At 46.2% G+C, this 25639-nt stretch overlaps 1 protein-coding gene across 1 annotated transcript; it reads left to right on the top strand.

Moving 5' to 3' along the window:
• The first annotated feature begins 16982 nt into the window (after nt 1–16982).
• Nucleotides 16983–25303, top strand: HOXD13 (homeobox D13). The gene is made up of 2 exons (XM_060779511.2): nt 16983–18088; nt 23068–25303. The coding sequence occupies exons 1-2, from the start codon at nt 17251–17253 to the stop codon at nt 23316–23318; spliced, it is 1089 nt and encodes a 362-aa protein (XP_060635494.2). The 5' UTR covers nt 16983–17250; the 3' UTR covers nt 23319–25303.
• The last annotated feature ends 336 nt before the right edge of the window (nt 25304–25639 follow it).

Below are 25639 nucleotides of genomic sequence, written 5' to 3'. Positions count from 1 at the left end.
AATCTCAAGGGCAATATTGCTCCCCCGACAGATGGCCATCCAGCCGCTGTTTAAAAGCCTCCAAGGAAGGAGTTTCCACCACACTCTGAAGCAGAGAGTTCCACTGATGAACGGCTCTTGCAGTCAGGAAGTTCTTCCTAATTTTCAGGTGGAATCTCTTCTCCTTCAATTTGAACCCATTGTCCTAGTCTCAAGAGCAATATTGCTCCCCCAACAGATGGTCATCCAGCGTCTGTTTAAAAGCCTCCAGGGAAGGAGTTTCCACCACACTCCGAGGCAGAGGGTTCAACTGCTGAACAGCTCTTGAAGACAGGAACTACTTCCTAATGTTCAGGTGGAATCTTCTCTCCTTCAATTTGAACCTATTGTCCTAGTCTCAAGGGAAATGATGCTCCCTCTTTCTTACATATTTTCAAATATTTAAACATGGTTATTATGTCTCTTCTCACACATCTTTCCTATAGGCTAATTGCATCTAGGCTGTAGAATCACTGTAGTTCGACATCACTTTAACTGCCATGAGCAATGACGGGAATTGAAGACTGATGGGATACCAACACTCCTGGACAGAGAAGATCTTGGGCCACACAGCCTTATGACCCAGAATATCAAGGCAGAAAATCCCACATTATCTGAGTGTGAACTCAGATAACCCAGTTCAAAGCAGAGCCCTTCCACACAGCCCTATAACCCAGAATATCATGGCAGAAAATCCCACAATATCTGCTTTGAACTGGGTTATCTGAGTCCACACTGCCTCCACTGCAAAGCAGATAATGTGGGGTTATATTCAGCTGCGTGGAAGGGCAATTGTCAAATCACGGCTCCCATGATTCCTTAGTATTATACACATGGCAATTAAAGTGGTGTCAAACTACATTAACTCAACCGTGTAGATGCACCTCTACTCTCGAAGGAGAAGGATGCCTTTCAAATAAGTGACACTCATCTTCTGTTTTTATATTGAGGGCATGAGCCCTCAAGAGCATTTCTGATTTCACTGGAATCAGGGTAAGAAACATTGACTTGACTTTAAATCATGAAAAACCACAGCGTTTGCGACCCTTCCCCTCCACCCCCCCCCCCCTCGCCCAGAAGAACGTCATTTGGGACGGGAAGAGAGGGTGCATCTCCACTGCAGAATTAATGCAGTTTGGCACCACTCTAATTGCCTATGGAATTAAGGGAGTTACAGTTGACCTTCTCTGCAAAATAGTACTGAGTCTCAATTCCCAGGATTCTATAGCCTTGAACTACATCAGTTAGCTCAATATCGAACTGCATTAATTCTACAGTGTAGATCAGGCATGGGCCAACTTGGGCCCTTCTCTAGGTGTTTTGGACTTCAACTCCCACCATTCCTAATAGCCTCAGGCCCCTTCCTTTTCTCTTTTCCATTTTCCTTTCCTGCTTAAGTGGCTGAGAGAGAAAAGGGGCTGAGGTTGTTAGGAATGGTGGGAATTGAAGTCCAAAACACCTGGAGGGCCCAAGTTTGCCCATGCCTGGAGTTGGTGCGCCTTTGAACTCCGTTGTGGCAGCAAAAGAAGCCTCTTCTATTTCTCCCTCCAACTGAAGAAGACTGGAGCCCGTGAAAGCTTATGGCTACTGAACTCACTCCAATATCTCCAAAACGTTGCCTGAGGTTTTGGGTTGGGTGTCACTTATTTTTGAATAATTTTAAGCATCTCCCCAACTCTGTCGCTCTTCCATAATCGGAAGCAAATTTCCTTGAAACTAAAAGGATTGATTCAGGGATTATTGCAGGAATGAGGGAGCTGAGGTATGTGCTATGTGGGTTGAGAGAGGCGCCTATGGTTTTCTACTAGAGGATTTGGTGGAACATTAAGAACAGGGCGATACTGAATATATTACTGCCGTTCTATTGACTTTGGGTGCATCTACACTGTAGAATTAACACAGTTTGACACCACTTTAAGTGCCTCGGCTGAATGCTATGAAATTATGGGCGTTGCAGAGTGCTGGTGCTTCAATAGATGATTTGACACACTGATGCCCCTTCTACACTGCTTCCCAAACCTCCCCTCCCACCAATCTTCTCTGGGATCCTGGAACACTTGGAAGGCATGAAAGCCATGTGTGAAGGTCGTGGGCAAAAGAGGAAAGAGTATTGCAAAGCCAAATAAACCTGGGAGTTGCATGAATCGATCCAGCTACGCAAACAAGAGGAAATCCCGGGTGCATCCGGGATGTAAAATAGTAAAACACCCCTCTACAGTCTGCAAGGAAGCCAGAGCTTCGTCCACAAACCCTTGGAGAGAGGAACCAGTTTGAGCAGAGGAAGCGGAAGTCTGCCGGCGGCTTTATTGCTGTCCTTTGGCGCCCCCTTCTGGTCTGTCGCAGAAGTTACCAACTCAGCAACACTTCCCCACCAGATTCATAGAAAACATAGCTGCCCTGACTCAGTGCTATGGAATCATGGGACTTGTGGTTTTACAAAGTGTTTAGTTTTCTTTCGGAAAGAGTGCTGGCGCCCCATCAAACTTCACATCCCAGGATCCCATAGGGTTGAGCCCATAGCGGTGATAGCAGTGCATTTTTCCACAAAATAGATGCACCTCAAGAAGCGCAGAAAGGTCACCCAGAATCCATTTCTCATCCAGCAGCATAGCGATCACTTCCATTTATTTATTTATTTTAATGAGGGAAATTAAAAATATTCCTTTGCATCTGACAAAGAACGGCTTTCACCAGGCGCGGTTGGCGAGTTCTCGTTCTGGCTTCCACCCTCTTTTACTGGATTAATGTTATATTTTGCACCTTTTTAAATAATGCCAATGGTTGGGTTTATGTGAGAAGTTTTTCAAAGTGTGGCTGACTTCCTAGAAGAGGAGAAAATTAAGTGTTTGCCATAAAAAAATAGTTTAATCGCCTCTACAACGAGGAATGGGATCCTATCCCTTGTTGCCGCTGAGTAAAACCCAGTCAGCATATGGGATTTCTTCTTGAGAAAATAAGCGCCTTAAGTAGCTATTTGGTGAGGACAGCGACTGCGGTGGATTTCAATTCGACATTCCTTGGGAAGGGGGTGACTAATGAACCCTATATTTGACATTTAGTATTTCTAGGCAGCTCAATTAAGGGGCCCTGGGACTCTATAGAACTAGTTTTCATTTAGGAAACTGTTTCTGGCGGCTTAAAAGTTTGGGTTTCCTCCTCCTCCGCTTATTCTTTTTCTTCTCATCATCCTCTTCTTCTTCTTCTTCTCCTTCTCCTCCTCCTCCTCCTCCTCCTCTCCTCCTCTCCTGCTCTTCTTCATCTCCTCCTCCTCCTCTCCTCCTCCTCCTCCTCCTCCGCTTCTTCTCCTCCTCCTCCTCTGCTCCTTCTCCTTCTCCTCTCCTTCTCGTCTTCTTCTTCTGCTTCTCCTCTTCTGCTTTCTCCTTCTCCTCCCCCTCTCCTCTTCTTCCTCATCTGATCTTCTTCTCCTCCTCCTGCTCTCCTTCTCCTCTTATCCTCCTCCTCCTCTTATCCTCCTCCTCCTCTTCTTCTGCTCTCTTCTTCTTCTTCTTCTTCTTCTCCCCCTCCTCTTCTTCTTCTCTTCATCTTCTCCTTCTTCTTTTCTCCTCCTCCTCTTCTGCTCTCCTCCTCCTCTCCTCTACCTCTTATTCTTTCTTTCTTCTTCCTCCTCCTCCTCTTTTTCTTATCCTAGGCACGTTTGAAAGCGGAGTTATTGGCCAAAAGGAGTTTTGTAGTTGTGCTTACTCGGTTGCTCTCCCTTGCATTTTATTTAGGTGGCTGCCACGGTCTGAAACCTATATTTTGAACCCCCTTCCTGCCATTCCAACAAGTTGCTCTCTATCCCTGTTTGTCTAGACTTTTAATGGGCAAGATCCCATCCGACTTAATTGAAAGGGGATGAGGGGGAGAGGGGCGGGGGGGCACCCTGCTTTTAAGGAGCTCCTCGGAAGGAGGAGGCTGAGTCAATATTTGCCTCTCCTCCGCGTCTTTACTGCGGGTGCTTCGAGGTGAACGGCGGAGGGCAAGGAGGGGACCCACGGAGGAGCCGGCCTGCCAAAGGGGCCGGCGGTGTTTACATCTGTCTAGACCCTCCGATGCCAGGCGGCGGTGCGAGGATGAACTTGGTTTCACCGCCAGTGTCAGCCAGAGCAGGAAAGGTCGCCGCGGGGGTCAGCCCTCTCGAGTTTCGCTCAGGGCTGGGAGGGGCTTGGGTAGGAAGGGCTTGGGCCCCCCAGGTTGGGGTTCAGAGGGATGCCTTCCTGACAAGGTTTGCATTCGCTTTTGCCTTCTTCCGCGTCTGAACTAGAATCCTAGACTTCGAAGAGAACCCCAAGGGCCATCCAGTCCAACCCCAGGATGCAAAATCAAAACACTCCTGACAGAGGGCCATCCAGTCTTCTGTTTAGAAACCTCCAGGGAATGAGAGACTCCACCGCATTCCCAGGCCCCTTCTACACAGATGAATAAAATCCCACATTTTCTGCTTTGAACTGGAATATATGGAAGTGTGAACTCAGATAACTCAGTTCAAAGCGGATATTGTGGGATGTTCTGCCTTGATATTCTGGGTTGTATGGCTGTGTGGAAGGGCCCCTAGGCAGCAGATTCTGGACTATATTATTCCTTTCCTTCCTTTGGTGATCCCTCGTAGTCCAAGCAGTGGATGGATAGATACCTACACGTTACTCCCTTTCGTCCTACATTTGTGCCTCTTCGAATTCCGCAGCACTACTGGTCACAGCTGACCTCCAGTTAGAGTGCTCAAGGGCCAGGGCTTCCCAGTTCGCAGATTTTAAGGTTAGCTTTAAGGCCTTCTTTAAATCTCTTTTCTTGTCCACCAACATATATTTATATTTATATTTATATTATTATTATTATTATTATTATTATTATTATTATGGGTTGTAATACAGGCATAGCTTTAAAATGCATCTTCAATGATGTTTCATATCACTGCCATGAAGGGAGTTGTAGTTTTACAAGGTCTTTAGCCTTCTCTGCTAAAAAATGCTGATACCTCACTAGACTACAACTCCATGATTCTATAGCATTGGGCCAGGGCACTTAAAGCGGTCAAACTGCATTCATCCCAGTGTAGATGCACCCTTTGTCTCCAAGGTGGTCTCCTTAGCGTGTGTGAGAGAAGTGCCCCCCCCCCACTCCCAAGAAACACACAGAAGCAGAGAACACATACCTTTTAGCCCCTTTGAGGCCTCATCTACACTGTTATATAATCCAGATTATCTGTGTCTACACTGCCGTAAAATCCAGTTCAAAGAATATCATTTTGATTTTATATGGCAGTGTAGAAAGGGCCTCAGTCTCCTTGCTGAGAGTATAAATAAACAGAAAATAATGTTATATTATTATATTGTATATATATTATAATATTATAGTAATAATAATAATACCTAACAGTAAGCAAGGGGAAGGAGACATGGCACACCGAGTGCAGGCATTTCAATATACAAATCAAACATTGATTCTTTAAATAAACACAGGATGTAGTGGTTTGAGTGTTGGACTATGACTCTGCAGACCAAGACTGGAATTAACCAATTAGCCATTAAAACCCATTGGGGGGACCTTGGACATGTTACACTTTCTCAACCTCAGGGAAAAGCAAAGGCAAAGACAAAATCCCCTTTGAACAATTGATACCAAGAAAGCCATGCAAGAGGCTCACCTTGGGATCTCCATAAGTTGCAAATAATTTGAAGGTACACTTTCAAAGAGAACCTACTCATATCTTGTATTGTGTTATATTATATACATATATACATACTGTGTGTGTGTGTGTGTGTGTGTGTGTGCAGACACCAAGCAAGTATAATTAAGAGCTACATTAAACACACACTTCAATATCCAGGCAGTTATTGATAAATGGTTTTATAGATGCATATATAAAGAAAGCTTAGAATGAAGAGAGAGAAAGAAATACAATCCAGAGGCATTCAAAAATTGTTATTTTCATAAGGTGCACCCCCAAATCTATTGGGAAAACCAGGAAAACGAACAAAATCTCCATATCCATCTGCTATTTGTCTCTCTGTTTTCCTCTGTTGAGGTCTCTCAAGGAAGACAGGTCGTCTCCAACCACTTAATGTGTACGATTATGAATGCTATGTCCTATGTGAATTTCCACAAGGTTGATAATAACTAAGTTCCATGACAAAGATCACTGTCATGCAATGACGTTTCATTGCTTTATTTTAGAAATACACATGATTGAGAAACCCAATTAAATGTTCACTCTTCTTTCCCGCCCCTGAGTCTTATGGACCGGCTGGAAGACAAGGCAGCAGAGATTTCTTGTTGCTCTTGCATCGTCTGAGAACCCGCTCTCCTCTTTTGCAGTCAAAATTATTTTAAGCTTAGCTGCCCCTTAGCTTCAAATTTCATGCTAACATAACTGGGCGTCTGTCCAGAGCATTGCCAGAGTGAAGCTTAAAGAGGAAAACTTGTAGAGCCATCTAGTGGTTAGCAATGAGTACTACATTCTCGAAGGTAAGGCCAGAGATTGTAGTTTTCAGAGAAGCCCTGTAATAGCATCAAAAGAAGGAAGGAGGGCAGAAAGAAAAGGAAATATGGTAGCAACTTTTAGACTAACTAAGGGCCCTTCCACACAACCCTATAACCCAGAATATCAAGGCAGAAAATCCCACAAGATCTGCTTTGAACTGGGTCATCTGAGTCCATACTACCCATATCTGAGTCCATACTGCCCAGTATCTGAGTCCATATATTCCAGTTCAAAGCAGACAATGTGGGATTTTATTCAGCAGTGTGGAAGGGGCCTAAATTTTATTTTTGTGTCAGCTTTGGTACATATAAATGAACATCTGCCGTTGGTACAGAGTGATGAATGCTGATGTGTGAAGCACAGGCATGTGGGGGGGGGGGGGGCTTGGGGGGCTTCAGCCCCCCCCCCCCCGAAATTCTCATGGTGGTCCGCGAGAAGGCCTTACTGGTACATTATTTAAACTGTTACGTTTATTCATATCATGATCTGATCACCATGCTCAATATATCCCATATGCATGGGGGTATTGGGGTAACAATACAAAAGGTTTGCTAGGGTAGACCCTCTTTCACTCAGACTCAGCCCCCCTCCCCCCTCCCGAACCAAACTCAGCCCCCCCCCCCCCCCACACACACACACACACAAACAAAATCCTGGCTACGGGCCTGGTGAAGCTTATATTATCCAAAGGTGTCAAAGGGATAGAGGGAGTCTCTCTGACTTTACAAAGGCTCCATATAGACTGCATTGAACTACATTTATATCAGTCTACACTGATCATATAATGCAATTTCAAATAGCATATACAGGGCATGCTAGAGCAATGCACAAAACATAAAGACCAAGGGCATATATATGCATATATACAAACACCCAAGACAAGGATAAAGATCAAGGACAGCTTTCCTTCTGACTTCTTTTGAGTGTCAATAGTTTTCGACGACCATTTACACCTTGCTAAGAGGTCCAAAGACACTCCAGCTACTTCCCAAGGAGGAATCTAAGGCTCCTTCCACACAGCTGAATAAAATCTTTGAACTGAGATATATGGCAGTGTGGACTCAGATAACCCAGCTCAAAGCAGATTTTGTGCGGTTTTCTGACTTGATATTCTGAGTTATATGGCTGCCTGGAAGGGCCCTAACCTTCTTGGTAGTATATTGATGTTAGCTGGAGTATTTTCATTGTAAAAGGACAACACTTGCACCCAAAGTGAAGCGGCCAGAAAATACCTGAATTTAATCAGATGTGAGAAGGTTGTGTGTAAGGCTGCCTTTGGGCCCTTCCATCCCAGAATATCAAGGCAGAAAATCCCACAATATATGCTTTGAACTAGGTTATCTGAGTCCACACTGCCGTATATTCCAGTTCAAAGCAGATCATGTGGGATTTTCAGCCTTGATTTTCTGGGATATTGCGTTGTGTAGAAGGGTCTTTCTCTGCACCCTAAGAAATCATAACCTGAGACTAATTTTTAAGCAAAGGGGTACAGAATGGGTCGTTTTCTTTTACTCTTTCTTCTTTGATTTACTTTGTGTTCACCACAAGCTGGAAAACGTTGATTTGAATGAAAACTCAAACCCAACAATGAAAATCCTAACCATTTACACTTAAGAGACAACAATTCATTTAGGGGCCTTCCCCACAGCCTTATATTGTAAGGCCGAAAATCCCACAATATCTCTTTTGAACTGGGTTATCTGAGTCCACTCTCAGATAATGTGGACTCAGATATTCTGGGATATAGGGCTGAGTGGAAGGGCCCTGAGAGGAATTTGGGAAAGAATTCCCTTCCTGTCATGATCATGTTGACAATTATTCTTACACAAAAATAATATTTTTATGTATGGAATTAGGTTTTTCTTTCAAAGCACTAAACCCATGGGATCACAACAGAAAATACTTCAGGGCTGCTGACTTCTATTAGAGAGGCTGAAATGAAATGTTCACTGTCTCTTTCAAACTGATGGGATTTCAAAGCAGGTTAGTTGGATACTACATACCTGGAGCCCTTTGATGAGAAATGTAGAAACGACGTGTCTCCCCTTTTCTAGTAAATTAGACCCAGCCCCACACTCCTTCGCTTGGGAAACAAACTTCACCGAACTGAAGAAGACTTACTTGAATCCAATGATGTTATTTCCAAAGTGAAGCATTGCACTCGAAGTCCTTGCAAGTTCTGTTTATTCCAAGGTAAACTCCCACAGCAACGAATAATAAAAATAAAATAATAAATAAAATAATAATAACTAAAAATAATGAAAAATAAGCTCTTCCTTTTCAAGGAATCACCGGCAATACATGGAAGCAGGAAAGGATCACATCTAGGAAAGCAGACACTGTAAAAACTTTACTATTTAGTCCTTTGAGTTCTGGATAGAAATTCAAGAATAACTAGAAAGCAAGACGCAAGAAGAAGAACAAAACAAAGAAGAAAGCATTCAAAATATAATATTCACTCTAACTGTCTCGTGGACTGCAGCCCAGTATTAACAAGCTAGCAAATGATTGAGTGGTTCCTTGTGCATACACACAAGACACGCCATTAAGAAACAAGGTTCTTTGTCTTTCTTTTTTTTCCCCCATTCCGGAAGGGCACCGATTTGTGACTCACCTCTCCATTAAATCGGGGAAAATATTTTCCCTTTGTTCCCCAGATCCTGAATCTATATAAAGCAGCTCAGGTCACTCAAAGGGAGAAGCTTTCCCTAAAAGAGAGGACTGGGTGGCAAGGAAGTCTGTGCGGAGATCTTTTCCTCAGGTACACTCCAGGCGAATTCCCGTATCCAGGAAAGTTGAGTTGAGTCTACATGGCCATATAATGCAGTTTGAAAAGCGCTAAACTGCGTTATATGGCTCTACACTGACCCTATGGGCCCTTCCACATATCCCAGAATATCAAGGCAGGAAATCCCACATTATCTGAATGTCGACTCAGATAACCCAGTTCAAAGCAGATATTGTGGGAGTTTCTGCCATGATATTCTGGGATATAGGGCTGCGTGGAAGGGCCCTGAGTGTGGACTCAGATTACCCAGTTCAAAGCTGATACTCTGGAATTTTCTGCCTCGATATTCTGGGATATAGGGCTGTGTGGAAGGGCTCTAAAATACTGTTAAAATAGCATTGTATAGCACTGTAGATCAGGCCTGAGAAACCGGCAGAGGTTGTAGCCACAGGAGAGGCAAAATAAAAACAATACGACTACTGCCTCCAGTATGAAATTTCTCCTCAGTCCCCAAATTTCTCAGGGCCCTTCCACACAGCCGTATAACACAGAATATCAAGGCAGAAAATCCCATAATGTCTGCTTTGAACTGGGATATCTGAATCCAAGATGCCGTATATTAGCTGTGGGGCCTCACTTCCTTCACATCCCGAACATTTGCTATCTTATCCTCTTTGCTTCCATCCCTTCCCTCACTTGGCCTGACTCTTATTTTACATCCTTAACCCGACTATCTAAATGCGCAATTTGAAGTTTAAAGTCCCGGTTCTGCGGACTGCTGGAAATATCACCGCAAGACATAATTCTTATTTCGAGGAGCAATATCTTTATTTTTACCCCTCTCCTCAGCAAACACTATTGGAAACAGGTCCGGTTAAAGACAGACATCTGAAATGTTCCTGGCGTTCATCGCTTTCTTCTGTAAGACTCAGGAAAAAGGGACACTTGGGCTGCAAAATCGATGCATTTTGACACCACTTTAATTTCCATGGTTTAATGTCATGGAATCTTGTGACTCGTAGTTTGGTGAGGCACGAGCACTCTTTGACAGAGAAGGAGAAAAACATTCTCGGGCCCCTTCGACACTGACACATAAAATCACACATTTTCTGCTTTAAACTGGATAATATGGCAGTGTGGACTAAATAAAGTAGTTCAAAGCAGATATTGTGGGATTTTCTGCGTTAATATTCTGGATCATATGTCTGTCTGGAAGGGCCCTAAGTCCCCTTCTACAGTGACGCATAAAATCTAAGCTATCTGATTTGAACTGGATTATATGGCAGTGTAGACTCGGATAACCCAGTTCAAAGCAGATATTGTGGGATTTTCTGCCTTGGTATTCTGGGTTATATGACTGTGTGGAAGTGACCTTAGACTCCTTCCACAGTGACACATCAAATCCGAATTACCAACTTTGAACTAGATTACATGACAGTGTAGATTCAGATAATCCAGTTCAAAGCAATAAAGTGAATTATCCATTTTTATAATCTGGATTATATGGTAGTGTAGGAGGGATTTTAGACTACTGGCCCTTCTACACAGCCAAATAACCCAGAATATCAAGGTAGAAAATCCTCACAATATCTGCTTTAAACTGGGTTATATGAGTCCACGTTGCCATATATTACAGTTCAAAGCAGAAAATGTGGGATTTTATTCAGCTGTGGGGGCATTAGACTACTTATTTATTTATTATTTACACAAATCTTAGACTACAAATCTCAGGCTCCCATAGGACTGAGCCATGTCAGTGAAAGTGGCGTATTAATGTAGATGGCACCCAAGGTTCATTTATTATAGTATTCAGTGAGGGGCAGTGGTTCTGCATAACTCTTCCATGAAGTCTTTGGTGTGGCGGAAGGAGCGGGGGGGGGGGGGGGCAACAGAGAGTGAGCTAATTCCTTCCCGAAATCCCCCCTCCCCTTTTCTCAGGAAGCCCCGAAGAAGAAGTCGGTTCCCTGAGTGCCCAGATCCAGCTGACCAAATTGTTTACTCTGATGCCTCCCGCGCCATTTGCAAATGGAAAAAATGTATGAGGTCAGCTGCACGCACCTTGACTCGGTGCCAAGGGGGAGGGATTGGAGGGGGGGGCGAGGGCCGGAAAGGTGCTGCGGGTCCAACGAGGAAGGTCTCCCCTTCTTTCCCGGAGAGTCTGGTTAGGCAAGATGCTGTGAGGAGAACATTTATTTCCCCCTCCACCCCCGGCTGACTTTGTTTGCTCAAATGCCGGGTCAAATTGACCTGCCTTTCCTGGGTGAGTCCTTCCAGAGCCTTGTCCCCTTTGCTGGAGTGTTTCTGTAAAAGGAAGAGATTTTATGCAAATATGGGAGTGGGGGGGGGGGTGGACCCCAATATGTCTGTATGTGCGTAGAGAGCTTCTCCTGCCTTCCTTCCTTTGTCTCTGCTTTCCACCTGAGCTCCTGATTTGGGGTTCATCTAGGCCAATGGTTCTTAACCTGTGGGTCCCCAGGTGTTTTGGCCTACAACTCCCAGAAATCCCAAGCCAGTTTACCAGCTGTTAGGATGTCTGGGAGTTGAAGGCCAAAACATGAGGACCCACAGGTTGAGAACTGCTGATCTAGGCCAATGGTTCCCAACCTGTTTTGGCCTTTCACTCCCAGAAATCCGAACAGCTGGTAAACTGGCTGGGATTTCTGCGAGTTGTAGGCCAGAACATCTGGGGGCCCACAGGTTGAGAACCACTGATCAAGCATCATAGAATTGGAAGAGATCTCATGGGCCATCCAGTCCAACCCCCTGTGATGCAGGAAAAACACAATCAAAGCACCCCCACCCCCCACAGATGGCTATCCAGCCTCTGTTTAAAAGCTTCCAAAGAAGGGGCCTCCGCCACACTCCGTGGCCGCAAACTACAACTCCCAGGATTCCATTGCATTAAGACGTGGCAGTTAAAGTGATGTTAAACTGCATTTATTCTACAGTCTGGACACACTCCTTGGAATACCCACACTCCTTGGAATACCTACCCCTGTGCTAGGGCAGTCAGACATAGTTAGGACCCTTACTCACAGCCATATAACCCAGACTATCAAGGCAGGAAATCCCACAATATCTGGTTTGAACTGGATTATCTGAGTCCACACTGCCAGTTCAAAGGAAATATTGTGGGATTTCCTGCCTTGATATTCTAGGTTATATGGCTGTGTGGAAGGGCCCTCAGTTAACCCACGTTTTCAAAGGGGCTGGAGTGGGCCCTGCCACGTCATATGGAGGGGAGAAAATCGCCACGAATCGCTGGCAGCTGACTGTTCTTCCCACTCAAAATAAGGCAGGGATCCAGCTGCGGATTTCAGTAGGGTCGGGGTTTCCCTGCGCGCCCTTTCCACCACAGCCTTTCCAAAGCGTTTGGCTTGAGCTGGGCCCTGTTCCTATTAACCCTCCCCCTTCTTTCTAATTTCTGAGCCTTGAAGAGTTATCACAGAACAATCCAAGTTAACCCACGGCTGTGGGACGTGGTGCTCCTCTCTGATCTTGCAGGAATGTTTTCAAAGGAGGGGGAAAACATTTTCCAAACCCGTGCGCTCTTAAGCTCTGCCAAGAGAAAAGGGGAAGAGTCATTCCACTGAGTAGAAGAACCATTTCGGGTTTCGTGGCCTTTCCTAACCACTTCCTAATCCGGAGCGGTTGACGTGTCCTGGGAACAAGTAGGAATTGGGTTCAGAGGAGCGTGAACTGTTTGACCCTCCGGGTTGATGAGGGAATGACTGGGCATACATCCATACCAGGCATGAGCCAACTTGGGCCTTCTTGGTGTTTTGGACTTCAACTCCCACAATTCCTAACAGCCTCGGACCCTTTCCTTTCCCCCCTCAGCCGCTTAAGCTGGAAGGAAGGGGCCTGAGGCCAGGCCCGTAGCCAGGATTTCGTTTGGGGGGGGTGAATTTTTTTTCAGGGGGGGTTTCGGGGGGGGGGCTGAGTTTCGGGGGGGGGGCTGAGTCTGAGTGAAAGAGGGTCTAGCCTAGCAAACCTTTTGTATCATTACCCCAATACCCCCATGCATATGGGATATATTGAGTATGGTGATCAGATCATGATATGAATAAACATAACAGTTTAAATAATGCACCAATAAGGCCTTTTCGAGAAACACCATGAAAATTTCGGGGGGGGGGCTGAAGCCCCCCGAGCCCCCCCCCCCCGCTACATGCCTGCCTGAGGCTGTTAAGAATTGTGGGAGTTGAAGTCCAAAACACTAGGAGGGCCCAAGTTGGCCCATGCCTGCTCTACCCTGTTCAATGAATGCAGCCTGACCCCACTTAACTGCCATTCTATTGAATCATGGGAGTATTTGGTTTGACAGGGTCTTTGGCCTTCTTTGCCAAAGAGGGCTTGTACCTCACCAAACTAGCATAGCAGTGAGCCTTGGCAGTTCAAGTGGTATCAAACCGCATCCATTCTACACTGTAGATGCATCCTGGGAGAAAAAGTAGCCAGTCATTGGCGTCTCTCCTCGGCCCGGCCCCTTGGCAGGGCTTTTCCATTCTTCTCTCTTCCCAGGAAGACCGCAAACCAGGACCCTTCCCCAGTGACAGGTTTTGTTTCTTTCCCCTTCTCCCTTTTCCTTTGCCAATCTCTTCTCTTTCAAGGCCTTGGGGGGATGGGGGAGGGAAGGGGCAGGTTGCTTCTATTGGGCAGCAACTTCTCAGTGTCCAGAGCAGGAGTCTGGGTCCTGGATCCGATCCCGAATTTGCTACGAATTCTTTTACAAGTGTCTTCGGCTTCCCTTTCGAGAGGAGGCCCCACCTAGCTTCTCAATACCTCCACAAAGCCACCAGCCATTTGGGAAAATGGGACTCTTAGGTGACTCTAGTTTGGCGGAGTTTTAGTAAGGTATGAGCATGTAGTTTGGGGAAAAAACTCCTTTATTCAGAGGTCTCCCTCTTCTTCCTTTCCCCCTTTGTTTCTTTCCACTGTAAGTCTTATCGTAAGACAGTAAAACACCACGGAAGAGGGTCAGTTTTCTTTGAAGGCTGATAGAAATGGATCTAGGAAGAGAGGCTTAGGCTGGGTCTAACCTGCCAAATAATGCCATTCGAACTGCATCAGTCTATACTGGCCATGTAATACTGCATTATTTGGCAGTGGATATCCAACCTTATTTTCTGGGGGGCCCTTCCACATAGCTGAATAAAATCCCACATTCTCTGCTCTAAACTGGAATATTCAAAGCAGTGTGGACTCAAATAACCCAGTTCAAAGCAGATATTGTGGGATTTTCTGCCTTAATATCCTGGGTTATATGGCAGTGTGGAAGGGCACTGGGTAAAAGGGATATTTAAAGTCCCTTCCAGGCATGCCCTATATCCCAGGACCTGATCCCAGGTTTTCTGCTTTAAACTGGATTATATGAATTCACACTGCCAGATAATCTGGGACATCCTAGATCCTGGGATGTAGGGCCTGTCTGGAAGAGCCCTAAATGTCCTTAATCCACGTGGTAGAAATCTAGAGCTCTCCCTTTATGTCCCTTTCTCTTTTCTCCGGGGTGCCAGCCACTACCTGCAAGTGCCAGAATAGTTTCCCGTCTGAAAGCTCCACCCTGTGATCCACTTAAGGAATGTATTTGGGATCTGGCAGGGGAAGAGAACATGGGAAGCTCCGGGGCGGCTAAAATTTGTGACAGAAAAAAGAAAGAACCTACCTTTTTATCCCTTCGGGAATGGCAAGCAGGTATTAATTAATCATTGCAAGGATCGGGTGTTATAACATCTGTCCAGACCACCACCACCCCTTTCCCTTTTCCTATACGTCTTTCATATCTTCCTAGGCGTTGGACGAACTTATTTAAGAGCAATGAACAGAAAGAAAGGCGTCTCCGTGTCCTTCAGTATCTGCATCTCGGGACTCGCGTGGGCAGAGGGATATCTCCCGGACCTTATTTCGCCCAAAACTAGGCTTGAGGTCGGGATGGAAATGGGTGGCAGAAACGACAGTTTCAACATTCCTCCCATTTCGAGAAGAGAGGCTTTGGAAAGTCCGCAATGGACGAGCGTGGCATTGTTTGGATGGGAATGATGATGATGACGATCTTTATGATTTCCAATGTCCTCAGGCCGCAGGAAATAAACCTCTTTCCACGCCAAAAAAAATGTATTGAATGTTCAAGTTTCTCATCTCAGTCACTCCCCAGTTCTTATCCCATCCTTAGAGCAGTAGCAGCGGTAAGAAAATGCCTCTGTCTGTTCTCCACTTCCAACCTCACTCTTCTCAGGTCCTTACCGGGGATGAAAGGTGGTTGTCTTCGCATCCGCCCTCCTGGCCTGTCCGCCTGTCTGTCACTGGGATCCCAAGCTTCTCCTCAAGAGCTGGTTCAAGATTGATGTCCCTTCTACTGACCAAGACCACTGGAGGAGGGGCATGACCCTGGGAGAGCCAGCCTGGGGCAGGGGCCTGAGTATTGGCCAAAACGTCTGCGCTCGGTCGTGGAAATCGACAGCGGGGTGACCTTAAAGGAGTCACACGCTCTCAGCCTCAGAGGGAGGTGGAGGCCAAACCCCCTCTGAACAAATTCCGTCAAGAAAATCTAGAGTAGCTTCACCTTGACTCAGGAAATGAAAGCACACAACAACAAACACACACACAGAGACTTGTGCTGTGCCTTCCTGCCCTTTCCCTAATTATGGCGACCCAATTTGGGGTTTTCTAGGGCTGAGATTGTATGGCTCACCCAAAGTCACCCAGTGAGGAGATTGTTATTATTATGTTTATTATTATGTTTATTTATACCTGCTTTTTCTCTCCACAAGGCGACCCAAAGAGGTTGAGTAGCTGAGTGGGCCCAAGCAAACAAACCAATGGATCACAGTGTGTTTATGCATAATGTATGCATACACACACATGCATACATTATGTATGTATACACACACACCTATATGCATACACACATACTATATGCATGCATATATAATGTATATAATATATGAATATATTTATTCATACACACTATATATTTATATGCATACATATTTATGTGCATACGCACTGTGATCCAAATATGTGTGTATACACACACATATACTATATGTATATATAATGTATGTTGTGTATATATATATATATATATATTCATATGCACTATATCTCCCTATCTCCATCTCTAGTATATATAATATATATGTACATATTTATTCATATACACTATATCTCTCTGTCTCTATCTCTAGTATATATAATGTATATGTCTATATTTATTCATGCACACGATATCTATCTTTAGTATATATAATGTACATGTACATATTTATTTATACACACTATATATCTCCATTTCTAGTATATATAATGTATATGTCTATATTTATTCATGCACACTGTATCTATCTCTATCTCTCTCTATATAATGTATATGTCTATATTTATTCATGCACATTATATCTCTCTATCTCTAAAATATGTGTGTATGTAGGTATATATGTATTAATACACAGAGAGACATATACATGCAGCTTTGTTCTCTCCCCCTTCCCCTCCTTCCTTTATTCCCCTTTTTCTTTGAAAGGAAAAGAAGTCTACGGATGGGAGGAGTGGAGCTGCACACTTCTAAACAAAGTTTGGATGTGGAGGGGGAGGGGGAAGCTTCCCTTCTCTCTCTCTCTCTCTCTCTTTCCCTCCCTCCTCCCCTCACTGGCTCAGTTTCCCGGTGGCCGGGCCAGGGTCACGTGGGCGCCGCCGTCCAATGGGGCCCCGCCCAGCCTCCCTGCGAAGCCAGAGGCGCTGCTGCCCCTCGCCCCCTCCCTCCTTCCTTCCCTCCCTCGCTCCCTCCCAACGTGGCCTTCGTTTTTATAAACCATCCCGAGCGAGCGCGGCGAGGAGGGGAGGCCGCTGATCCGCCCGCCTGTCTGCTGGCTGGCTGGCTGGCCCCTTCTTCCCACAGAGGGCTCGCCATGAGCGGCGCTGGGCCGCCGCCGCCGGGCCAAGACGGGGAAGAGGAGGAGAAGCAGCAGCAGCAGCAGCCAAAGAAGCAGAAGAAGCAACAGGATCCTTTTGCGCGGGAAGCATGAGCCGAGCAGTGGGCGGCTGGGAGATGGAGCCGCTTCGGGGAGACGCAGGAGGAGGCGGAGGGGGGAGTAGCAGCGGAGGCGGAGGACACTGCCGCAACTTCCTCTCCCCGCCGGCCTTCGGGAGCACGCCGCCGAACCGCCCGGGGGCTTCCTCCTCCTCCTCCGCTTCGGGCTTCCTTTACGAGCGTTCGGCCGGGGCTCGCTCGTCCTCGTCCTCCTCGGAGGCGCCTTCTTCCAAGGACTGCAGCGGCGGCAGCAGCGGGCCCTCGACGGCGGCGCCCCCTCCCTCCGCCACGGCCACCGCTGCCGCTGCTGCCGCCGCCGCTCTGGGCTACCACCCGGGCTACCACCCCTTCGGCAACGGCTACTACAGCTGCCGCATGGCCCACGGGGTCGGGCTGCAACAGAACGCCGCGCTCAAGGCCTCCCCACACGCCGCCGCCTTCCCCGTGGAGAAGTACATGGACGTGGCCGGGCTGGGCGCCGGAGGGGCTGGAGCGGCGGCCGTGGGAGGCGGCGGAGTGGGCGTGGGGGGCGTCGGAGAGGCCTCCACCCGGGCCAAGGAGGTCTCCTTCTACCAGGGCTATGCCGCCGCCGCTGCTGCCGCCGCCGCCGCCGGAGGGCCCTACCAGCACGTGCCCGCGGGATACCTGGACGTGGTCTCCACCTTCGGGTCCGCGGCGGCGGCGGCAGCGGCCGGGGAACCCCGCCACGAGGCCTACATCTCCATGGAGGGCTACCAGTCCTGGACGCTGGCCAACGGGTGGAACGGGCAGGTGTACTGCGCCAAGGACCAGGGCCAGGGCTCCCACTTTTGGAAGTCCTCCTTCCCAGGTAGGCGCGGAAGGGAGGGGGAGGGGGAAGGGGGAGGTCAGCCGGACAGGAAGCGAAGGCCGCTGGGTGAAGGAAGGAGCTGCCCACCTCAACCACAGAGGGGAGAGCACAGGGAGGGAAGCTCTTCCTGCATCCCAGAACTATCCGCACTGGGAGAATGGCCAGCGCTGGAGTTTGAGAGGAAGTCGAACTTAGTCGCACTTTTCAGAAGAGTCATTATTATGACCCTCTGAAAATGCCAGCCACAGATGCAGGCGAAATTTCAGGAGAAAATGCTTTTAGAACAGGGCCATACAGTCGTCCTCATGATTATATTTATTATTATTATAAGACCCGAGCAGGGCTATGCAGGCGAAATGTCAGGAGAAAATGCTGCTAGAAGACAGCCATTCAGCCTGGAAACCACACAATACTCCAGCAGTTATCATCATCATCATCATCATCATCATCATCATAAGATGATGGAAATCACACAATACCCCAGTCATCCTCATTATTTATTATTATTATTATCCTCATTATTTATTATTATTATCATAAGACCCGGGCAGGGCTATGCAGGCGAAATGTCAGGAGAAAATGCTATTAGAAGATAGCCATACAGCCTGGAAATCACACAATACCCCAGTCGTCATCATCATCATTGCCACCATAAGACCTGAGCAGGGCTAGGTCGTATAATATAATGCAGTTTCAGAATGCATTGAACCGGATTATATGAGTTGGCTCATATAATCTGGTTCAATACAGTTGAGCTGCATTATATGGCAGTGTAGATTCAGCCTAATTCATTGGGTTACCAAATCAAAGTTGTCAGAGCAGCAACAATAACAACAACAGAGCTTAGCTGGGTATTGAGGGTGGAGTGACTTTGGGACCTTGCATTCACCGGGTCACCAATAAGTAGAAGATTTGAAGGCAATTAACCATTGCCTACTAATAATAACAACACGATTTTTGTTTCTGGGTTATAAATGCCATTTCCTAATTGGGTCTGTTATAAAAAAAACATTGGGAAAGTTGCAAAAATTTTGCTTTTGTGGGACATCCTGCAACACATTTTGCTACAGTTTTTCAAGGAATATCTCATCCGAGTCTTAACCAATTCAACATAGTTTGTGGTAGCCACAAAAACGAAGGTATTCATGGCCGGAATCACTTGGTTGTTGTAGGCTTTCCCGCTGCTTGGCCATGTTCTAGAAGCATTCTCTTCTGACGTTTCGCCTGCATGTGTGGCAGGCATCCTCAGAAGTTGTGAGGTCTGTTGGAAACTAGGAAAAACGGGGAACGAAGTTTCTGGAGTGTGGGGTGCGTTGCATGTCCTCTGTTGCATTATTTCCACTCAGATTTCCCCTCCGCACTTACTTGTTTGCATATTTACTTTTGCTACTTGCCTTCGTTCAAGTCAGCATTGACTTATGGCGGCCCTACTACAAATAAGAGACCTCCCAATTCCTTGTAATTAACAAACCAGTCCTGCCCAGGCCTTGCGAACTCAGGGCCGTGGCTTTCTTGAACCGAGTGACCCCATTTACGAAGGGGTCTCCCTATTTGCCCGCTGCCTTCCTCTGGGCCGAGCACGGCCGCCTTTCCTTTTCTCGCAAGGGAAGCGTGTTTCATGTCTCGGCTGTGGTTTGAAGGGCTTCTGATCTCGCGAGGACTCTTCCCAGCAAGCCATGTTGACCTTGAGCCGTTGGGACTTGTAGAACTGACCCCTTTGCAAAATTACCCCGCACCCTACCTGGTTTTTGATCCCCGTTTCGGTCTGTTTGGACTTTTCAATTCCCTTCCCATTCCAGTCCTCTCCATTGTTGTCCCGACTGTAGAAAAGTCCCAAGAAGGGCGAGTTCAAAGGCGCTCTGCGGCCGAGCCTGGAGGACAGGCCTCTCCCTTTCATCTCTGAGCTTGTTGCCGTGCTCGTTTCCCTGTTGTTTGCTTTCCCAAGGCTGCCCTGGAGGCTCCCGGCCCCGGATGGCCCCTGCCCCCTTCCCCAAGCCACAGGCGGAACCAGCCTCGGAGGTCTGAAAGAAGAGAGGAGCCTCATTTCCTTTGGAACAGGCTGCGCAAAGTCCCCAACTTGTAGCCCTTGAGAAAGCCTAAACTTTCGTAGACTGAAGCCGACTCCCTCAGATGCAACAACATCAAAGGCATCTGGAGAAGGAGACTTCGCTGAGGAAAGTTTCACTTTATTGTCGTCTTCATACAAGCCAGTCACATTTAATGTTCTATCCTCATTAATAACACAGCCCTCTAAGTAGATAGATTGATAGATAGATAGATAGATAGATAGATAGATAGATAGAGATAGAGATAGAGATAGAGATAGAGATACACACAGGGCTGTATTATTAATGAGGATGGAAGATTAAATATGACTGGCTTGTATGAAGAAGAAAATAAAGTGGAACTTTCTTAGGCCTAAAGCCCTAGGGCACCCTAGATATAGATATAGATATAGATATATAAATGTAATGTTCGTTTGTGGGATTAACATAACTCAAAAACCACTGAACGAATTGACACTAGATTTGGACAAAATACACCTATCAGGCCAACGAGTGACCATCACTCTTAAAACACTGAAAAACACAGCAGAAGAGACTTAAAAAGCCAAAACCCAAAAAAAATTACAATGCATGCACAAAACCACATATATTTATGATTATTATTATTATTATTATTAACACACATATATACACATATACACAAATATATACACACACATATACGCATATACACACACACACAACACATATACACAGACTGGGCCACAGCAACTGCATGGCAGGGGACAGATAGAAGATTAAATATGACTGGCTTGTATGAAGAAGAAAATAAAGTGAAACTTTCTTAGGCCTAAAACCCTAGGTCTAAAACCCAAGACACTGACATATAGATAGATAGGTAGGTAGGTAGGTAGAGGTGCCTTGGTTTTCAGACCTGTTCTAGGGTTATTTGAGGCACTTAATCTGAGGATTCATTTACCATTCATTACATCATTCAGCTGCCTTCTTCAGAATTCTGGGGTTTGTAATTTAGGGAGGAGCCTTTAACAGCCTCACTAAACTGCAAACCCCAGAATTCTGCAGGAGGCAGAAACCGGATTGAAAGTGGATTCATTCTCTAGTGTAATGTAACAACATTTGAAAAAAGTTCTGTTCCTAGTTTGAAAGTCTTCTTTCCTGTTTAATTGTGCTGCACTTACTTTAAAAATAGTTGTTCTACTCCAGAAACTTTGTTTTTTGTGGCTGTCACAAACTATGTTGAATTGGTTGAGACTCTGTGAGATATCCATTGAAAAACTATAGTAAAATATGCTGCGGGATGTCCCACAAAATACAAAGTGTCTGCAGTATAATGAACTTTTTCCATGTTTTTATGATAGAAGCGACTAGGAAATGACATTTATCACCCAGGAACAACAATTGTGTTCTGGGCCAGTTTATGAAGTCTGCTAAGTGGCATATGTTCTGTATCTCAAAAACTAGAGCTGATAGGTGAAAACTAGCACCATTTTTGGAATCGGCAGGTCAAAATATACCCAGAAATAGGACTAACATTTGAGGCACCAAAATGTGTGTTGGCCATTGTAATTTGTGCATTTCAGCCTGTTTTATCCAGTGTCCTCTATGGAAATATTCAGCTGTAACATTTTCTTTTGAGTTTTCATTGCTGGCTCAAGGCCCTTCCACACAGCCATACAACCCAGAATATCAAGACAGAAAACCCCACAATATGTGCTTTGAACTGAGGCCCCTTCCACACAGTTGAATAAAATCCCACAGTATGGACACTGATAACCCAGTTCAAAGCAGATATTGTGGGATTTTCTGCCTGTATATTCTGGGTTATATGACTGTGTAGAAGGGCTTGGGTTTTCTGAGTCCACACTGTCATATATCCCAGTTCAAAGCAGATAATGTGGGATTTTATTCAGCTGTGTGGGTGGGGGCTCAAGCGCAAGAAAGACAAATATCCGCAGCCCCCCCCCCCCCAAAAAAAACAGGAAAGTTAGTAATTTGTAATGTGTAATACTAGTAATACGTAATAGTAGTAAATATTAAATAAATATTTAATTTTTATTTAAATAGTAGAAGGAAGATAGATGCTTTTGAACTGTGGTGTTGGAGGAAAGTTCTGAGAGTGCATTGGACTTCGAGAAGATCCAACCAGTCCATACTTCAGGAAATAAAACTGCTCATTGGAGGGAAGGATATTGTAGGCAAAGATGAAGTACTTTGGCCACATCATGAGAAGACAGGAAAGCTTGGAGAAGAGAATGATGCTGGGGAAAAGGAAGGAAAAAGGAAGAGGGGCTGACCAAGGGCAAGATGGATGGATGGCATCCTTGAAGTGACTGGCTTGACCTTGAAGGAGCTGGGGGTGGTGACGGCCGACAGGGAGCTCTGGCATGGGCTGGTCCATGAGGAAGTGACTGAACTAATAAACAAAAACAATAGTAATAGTAATATGTAGGGAGGGCCTCAATGGTGCAGCAGGTTAATCGAATCCAGAGAGCGAGTGAGCTCCCTCTGTTAGCCCCAGCTTCTGCCAACCTAGCAATTTGAAAACATGCAAATGTAAGTAGATCAATAGGTACCGCTTCTGCGGGGTAATGTGGCCACGTGACCATACAGTCATGCCGGCCACATGTCCTTGGAGGCGGCTACGGACACTTAGGACACTGACTAATGTCAGGGGAAACCTTTACCTTTAGTAATATGTAAGTGGTGCTATTCCACCATTGTCCGGCCAGTATCTAGACAATATCTGAAAGAGAAAGGCTGGTGGCACAAGATCTGTTTGCATGAGGGGCTTGCAGATCAAGCAAGCAAGGAAGCCAGCGCCTCCCTCGGTTTTCTCCCAGCCCTGACCCTCTTCCTCCTGGGCTCTTTTCCTTAGGAAGGCCTCTCTCTTCCCGTGCCCCGTGCCCCCCTTTAATTTGCCTCTCCCCCTTCTCTCTCTCTCTTCGTTTGCAGGAGACGTGGCCCTCAACCAGCCCGAGATGTGCGTCTACCGCCGCGGGCGGAAGAAGCGGGTGCCTTACACCAAGTTGCAGCTGAAGGAGCTGGAGAGCGAGTACGCCCTCAACAAGTTCATCAACAAGGACAAGCGGCGGAGGATCTCGGCGGCCACCAACCTCTCCGAGAGGCAGGTCACCATCTGGTTCCAGAACCGCCGCGTCAAGGACAAGAAAATCGTCTCCAAGCTGAAGGACAATGTCTCCTGATCCGGGACCTCCGCCTCGCCTTCTCCTTGGCTTTGAAAATGACTTGAAATATATTTAATATTTCTCCGTCACCCTTATTTTTTTTTTAAGTAAAGGGGCATTTTTTGCTAATTTTTTGCCATTCATGGATGTAATGGAATGCTGCAGGTTTTCCCCCCTGATTTTTTTTTTTAAAAAAACTTGTATTTTGGTAGTTTCTGTTCCTCTCGCCTCAGTCCAGGCCTTTGTACTGTGGAGAAACTTCTTTAAAGTGAATGGAGGCAATCCAGGTGCTAAAAAAAGAGGGAGGGGGTGTCTGAGATTGTATATAGATACATATATCTCAGATGTATGCACACACACACACAACCCCTCCGGAGTTTGATCACGGTTTCGAAGGAAATAATAATAATAATAATAATAATAATAATAATAATAGGGAGTACAATATAGGTGGGATCATGGACCAGGTAAAGGGAAACAGGGGTGGAGACTGTAAATGTGAAATAATCTGGAAAGGACTTCCAGTTTTCCGGTCAACCCAACCGCTTAGTTGTTCCTTTTTGGGAGGCCTCTCCTTTGCATTTGTGTATATTTGTGTGTGTGTGGAGCAACTTGAGAAACTGCAAGTAGCTTCTGGTGAGAGAATTGGCCGTCTGCAAGGACGTTGCCCAGAGGGCCGGATGTTTTTCCATCCTGTGGGAGGCTCCTCTCATGTCTCCGCATGAGAAGCTGCAGCTGACAGAAGGGAACTCACCAGCCCGGATGTTTTACCATCCTGTGGGAGGCTCCTCTCATGTCTCCGCATGACATGAGAAGCTGGAGCTGACAGAAGGGAACTCACCAGCCCGGATGTTTTACCATCCTGTGGGAGGCTCCTCTCATGTCTCCGCATGACATGAGAAGCTGGAGCGGACAGAAGGGAGCTCACCAGCCCGGATGTTTTACCATCCTGTGGGAGGCTCCTCTCATGTCTCCGCATGACATTAGAAGCTGGAGCTGACAGAAGGGAGCTTACCAGCCCGGACGTTTTACCATCCTGTGGGAGGCTCCTCTCATGTCTCTGCATGAGATGCTAGAGCTGACAGAAGGGAGCTCATCCGCCCGGATGTTTTGGAGGCTGCTCTCATGCCCCTGCATGAGAAGCTGGAGCTGACAAGGGAGCTCATCCGCCCGGATGTTTTACCATCTGGTGGGAGGCTTCTCTCATGTACCCGCATGAGAAGTTGGAGCTGACAGAAGGGAGCTCATCCGCTCGGCCAGGGATTTTCGGTCAGCAGTCCTCTTGGCACAAGGGTTTAACCCTTTGCACCACCTGGGACTCCTCTCCTTCGACTTCCTAAACAGAAGCAAACCTTGAAATAAAAAACCGACTTACTCCCCTGTGAAACCTGCGCAGAACCGGGGTGGCAATAAACTGACAAGCAGCTCTTAGGGAAAAAATGGTTTCTGCATAATACTTATATATAAATATATCTATTTTAAGAATCCTTGTTTCAGAATGGCCTTCCACACTTTCTCTAGCGATAGGCCGCCTTGTGCCCAGGTCGAGGGAGCCATGTCCTTTGCAGAGGCTGAAGTGGACCCCACTTCCCTATGGAAACCCAGGGTTTTTGTTTGTTTTTTGCCCTTTTACTGCCTTTTACTGCCACGGGGCTCTTTCCCAAGAAAATCGGCATTGAAACCAATGGAGTTTTACAGTGCTCCAGGGTGACTATACTGTGCTTACGGTTTGGTGTTATTTTTTGGGGTGTTTGTTTGCTGTTGCACACAGTAACACATCTGAGACTATTCGTGAACTTTTTGTATTGAGATTTGGGAAGCCACTTGGGAAAAGCACCAGTGTTCGAGTTTATATAAATCACACTGGTTTCTGCAGTCAACTATTTCGACAACAACAAGGACAACAACACTCAGTGGCCTGAGGATCCAAGGGCTAAGCCGACAGTGCCTATATGTTTGGTTGTATAAAAGTGTGTATAAATCGATGTGTATTTTTATATAAATACTGAGCCCCCTGTTCTTCTTTGGTCTTTCCCCGCAAGTGCATCTATAATGCCATCTTACAGCTCTTCCTGAGTAGGAAAAGAGGGCCAGTGAGAGCTTTTGTTAACCAAATTAAACTGATTTTAGTAAGCAAAGTAAGCAAATAAGTGCCATCTAAAAGCTGGGGTCAAAGATGTACTTTGGCCACATCATGAGAAGAAAGGAAAGCTTAGAGAAGACAATCATGCTGGGGAAAATGGAAGGAAAAAGGAAGAGGGGCCGACCAAGGGCAAGATGGATGGATAGTATCCTTGAAGTGACTGGATTGACTTTGAAGGAGCTGGGGGTGATGACTG

This window comes from Anolis sagrei, chromosome 1 (genome assembly GCF_037176765.1).
Source record: "Anolis sagrei isolate rAnoSag1 chromosome 1, rAnoSag1.mat, whole genome shotgun sequence".
Classification (NCBI taxonomy): Eukaryota; Metazoa; Chordata; class Lepidosauria; order Squamata; family Dactyloidae; genus Anolis; species Anolis sagrei.
This window is presented reverse-complemented; position numbering and strand designations above follow the sequence as displayed.

Bases quoted from the DNA above. Each gene is read 5' to 3' on its own strand.
- HOXD13 (XM_060779511.2), top strand. From the start codon at position 17,251: ATGAGCCGAGCAGTGGGCGGCTGGGAGATGGAGCCGCTTCGGGGAGAC. The intron at 18,089-23,067 runs GTAGGCGCGGAA...CTTCGTTTGCAG, and splicing joins TTGGAAGTCCTCCTTCCCAG to GAGACGTGGCCCTCAACCAG.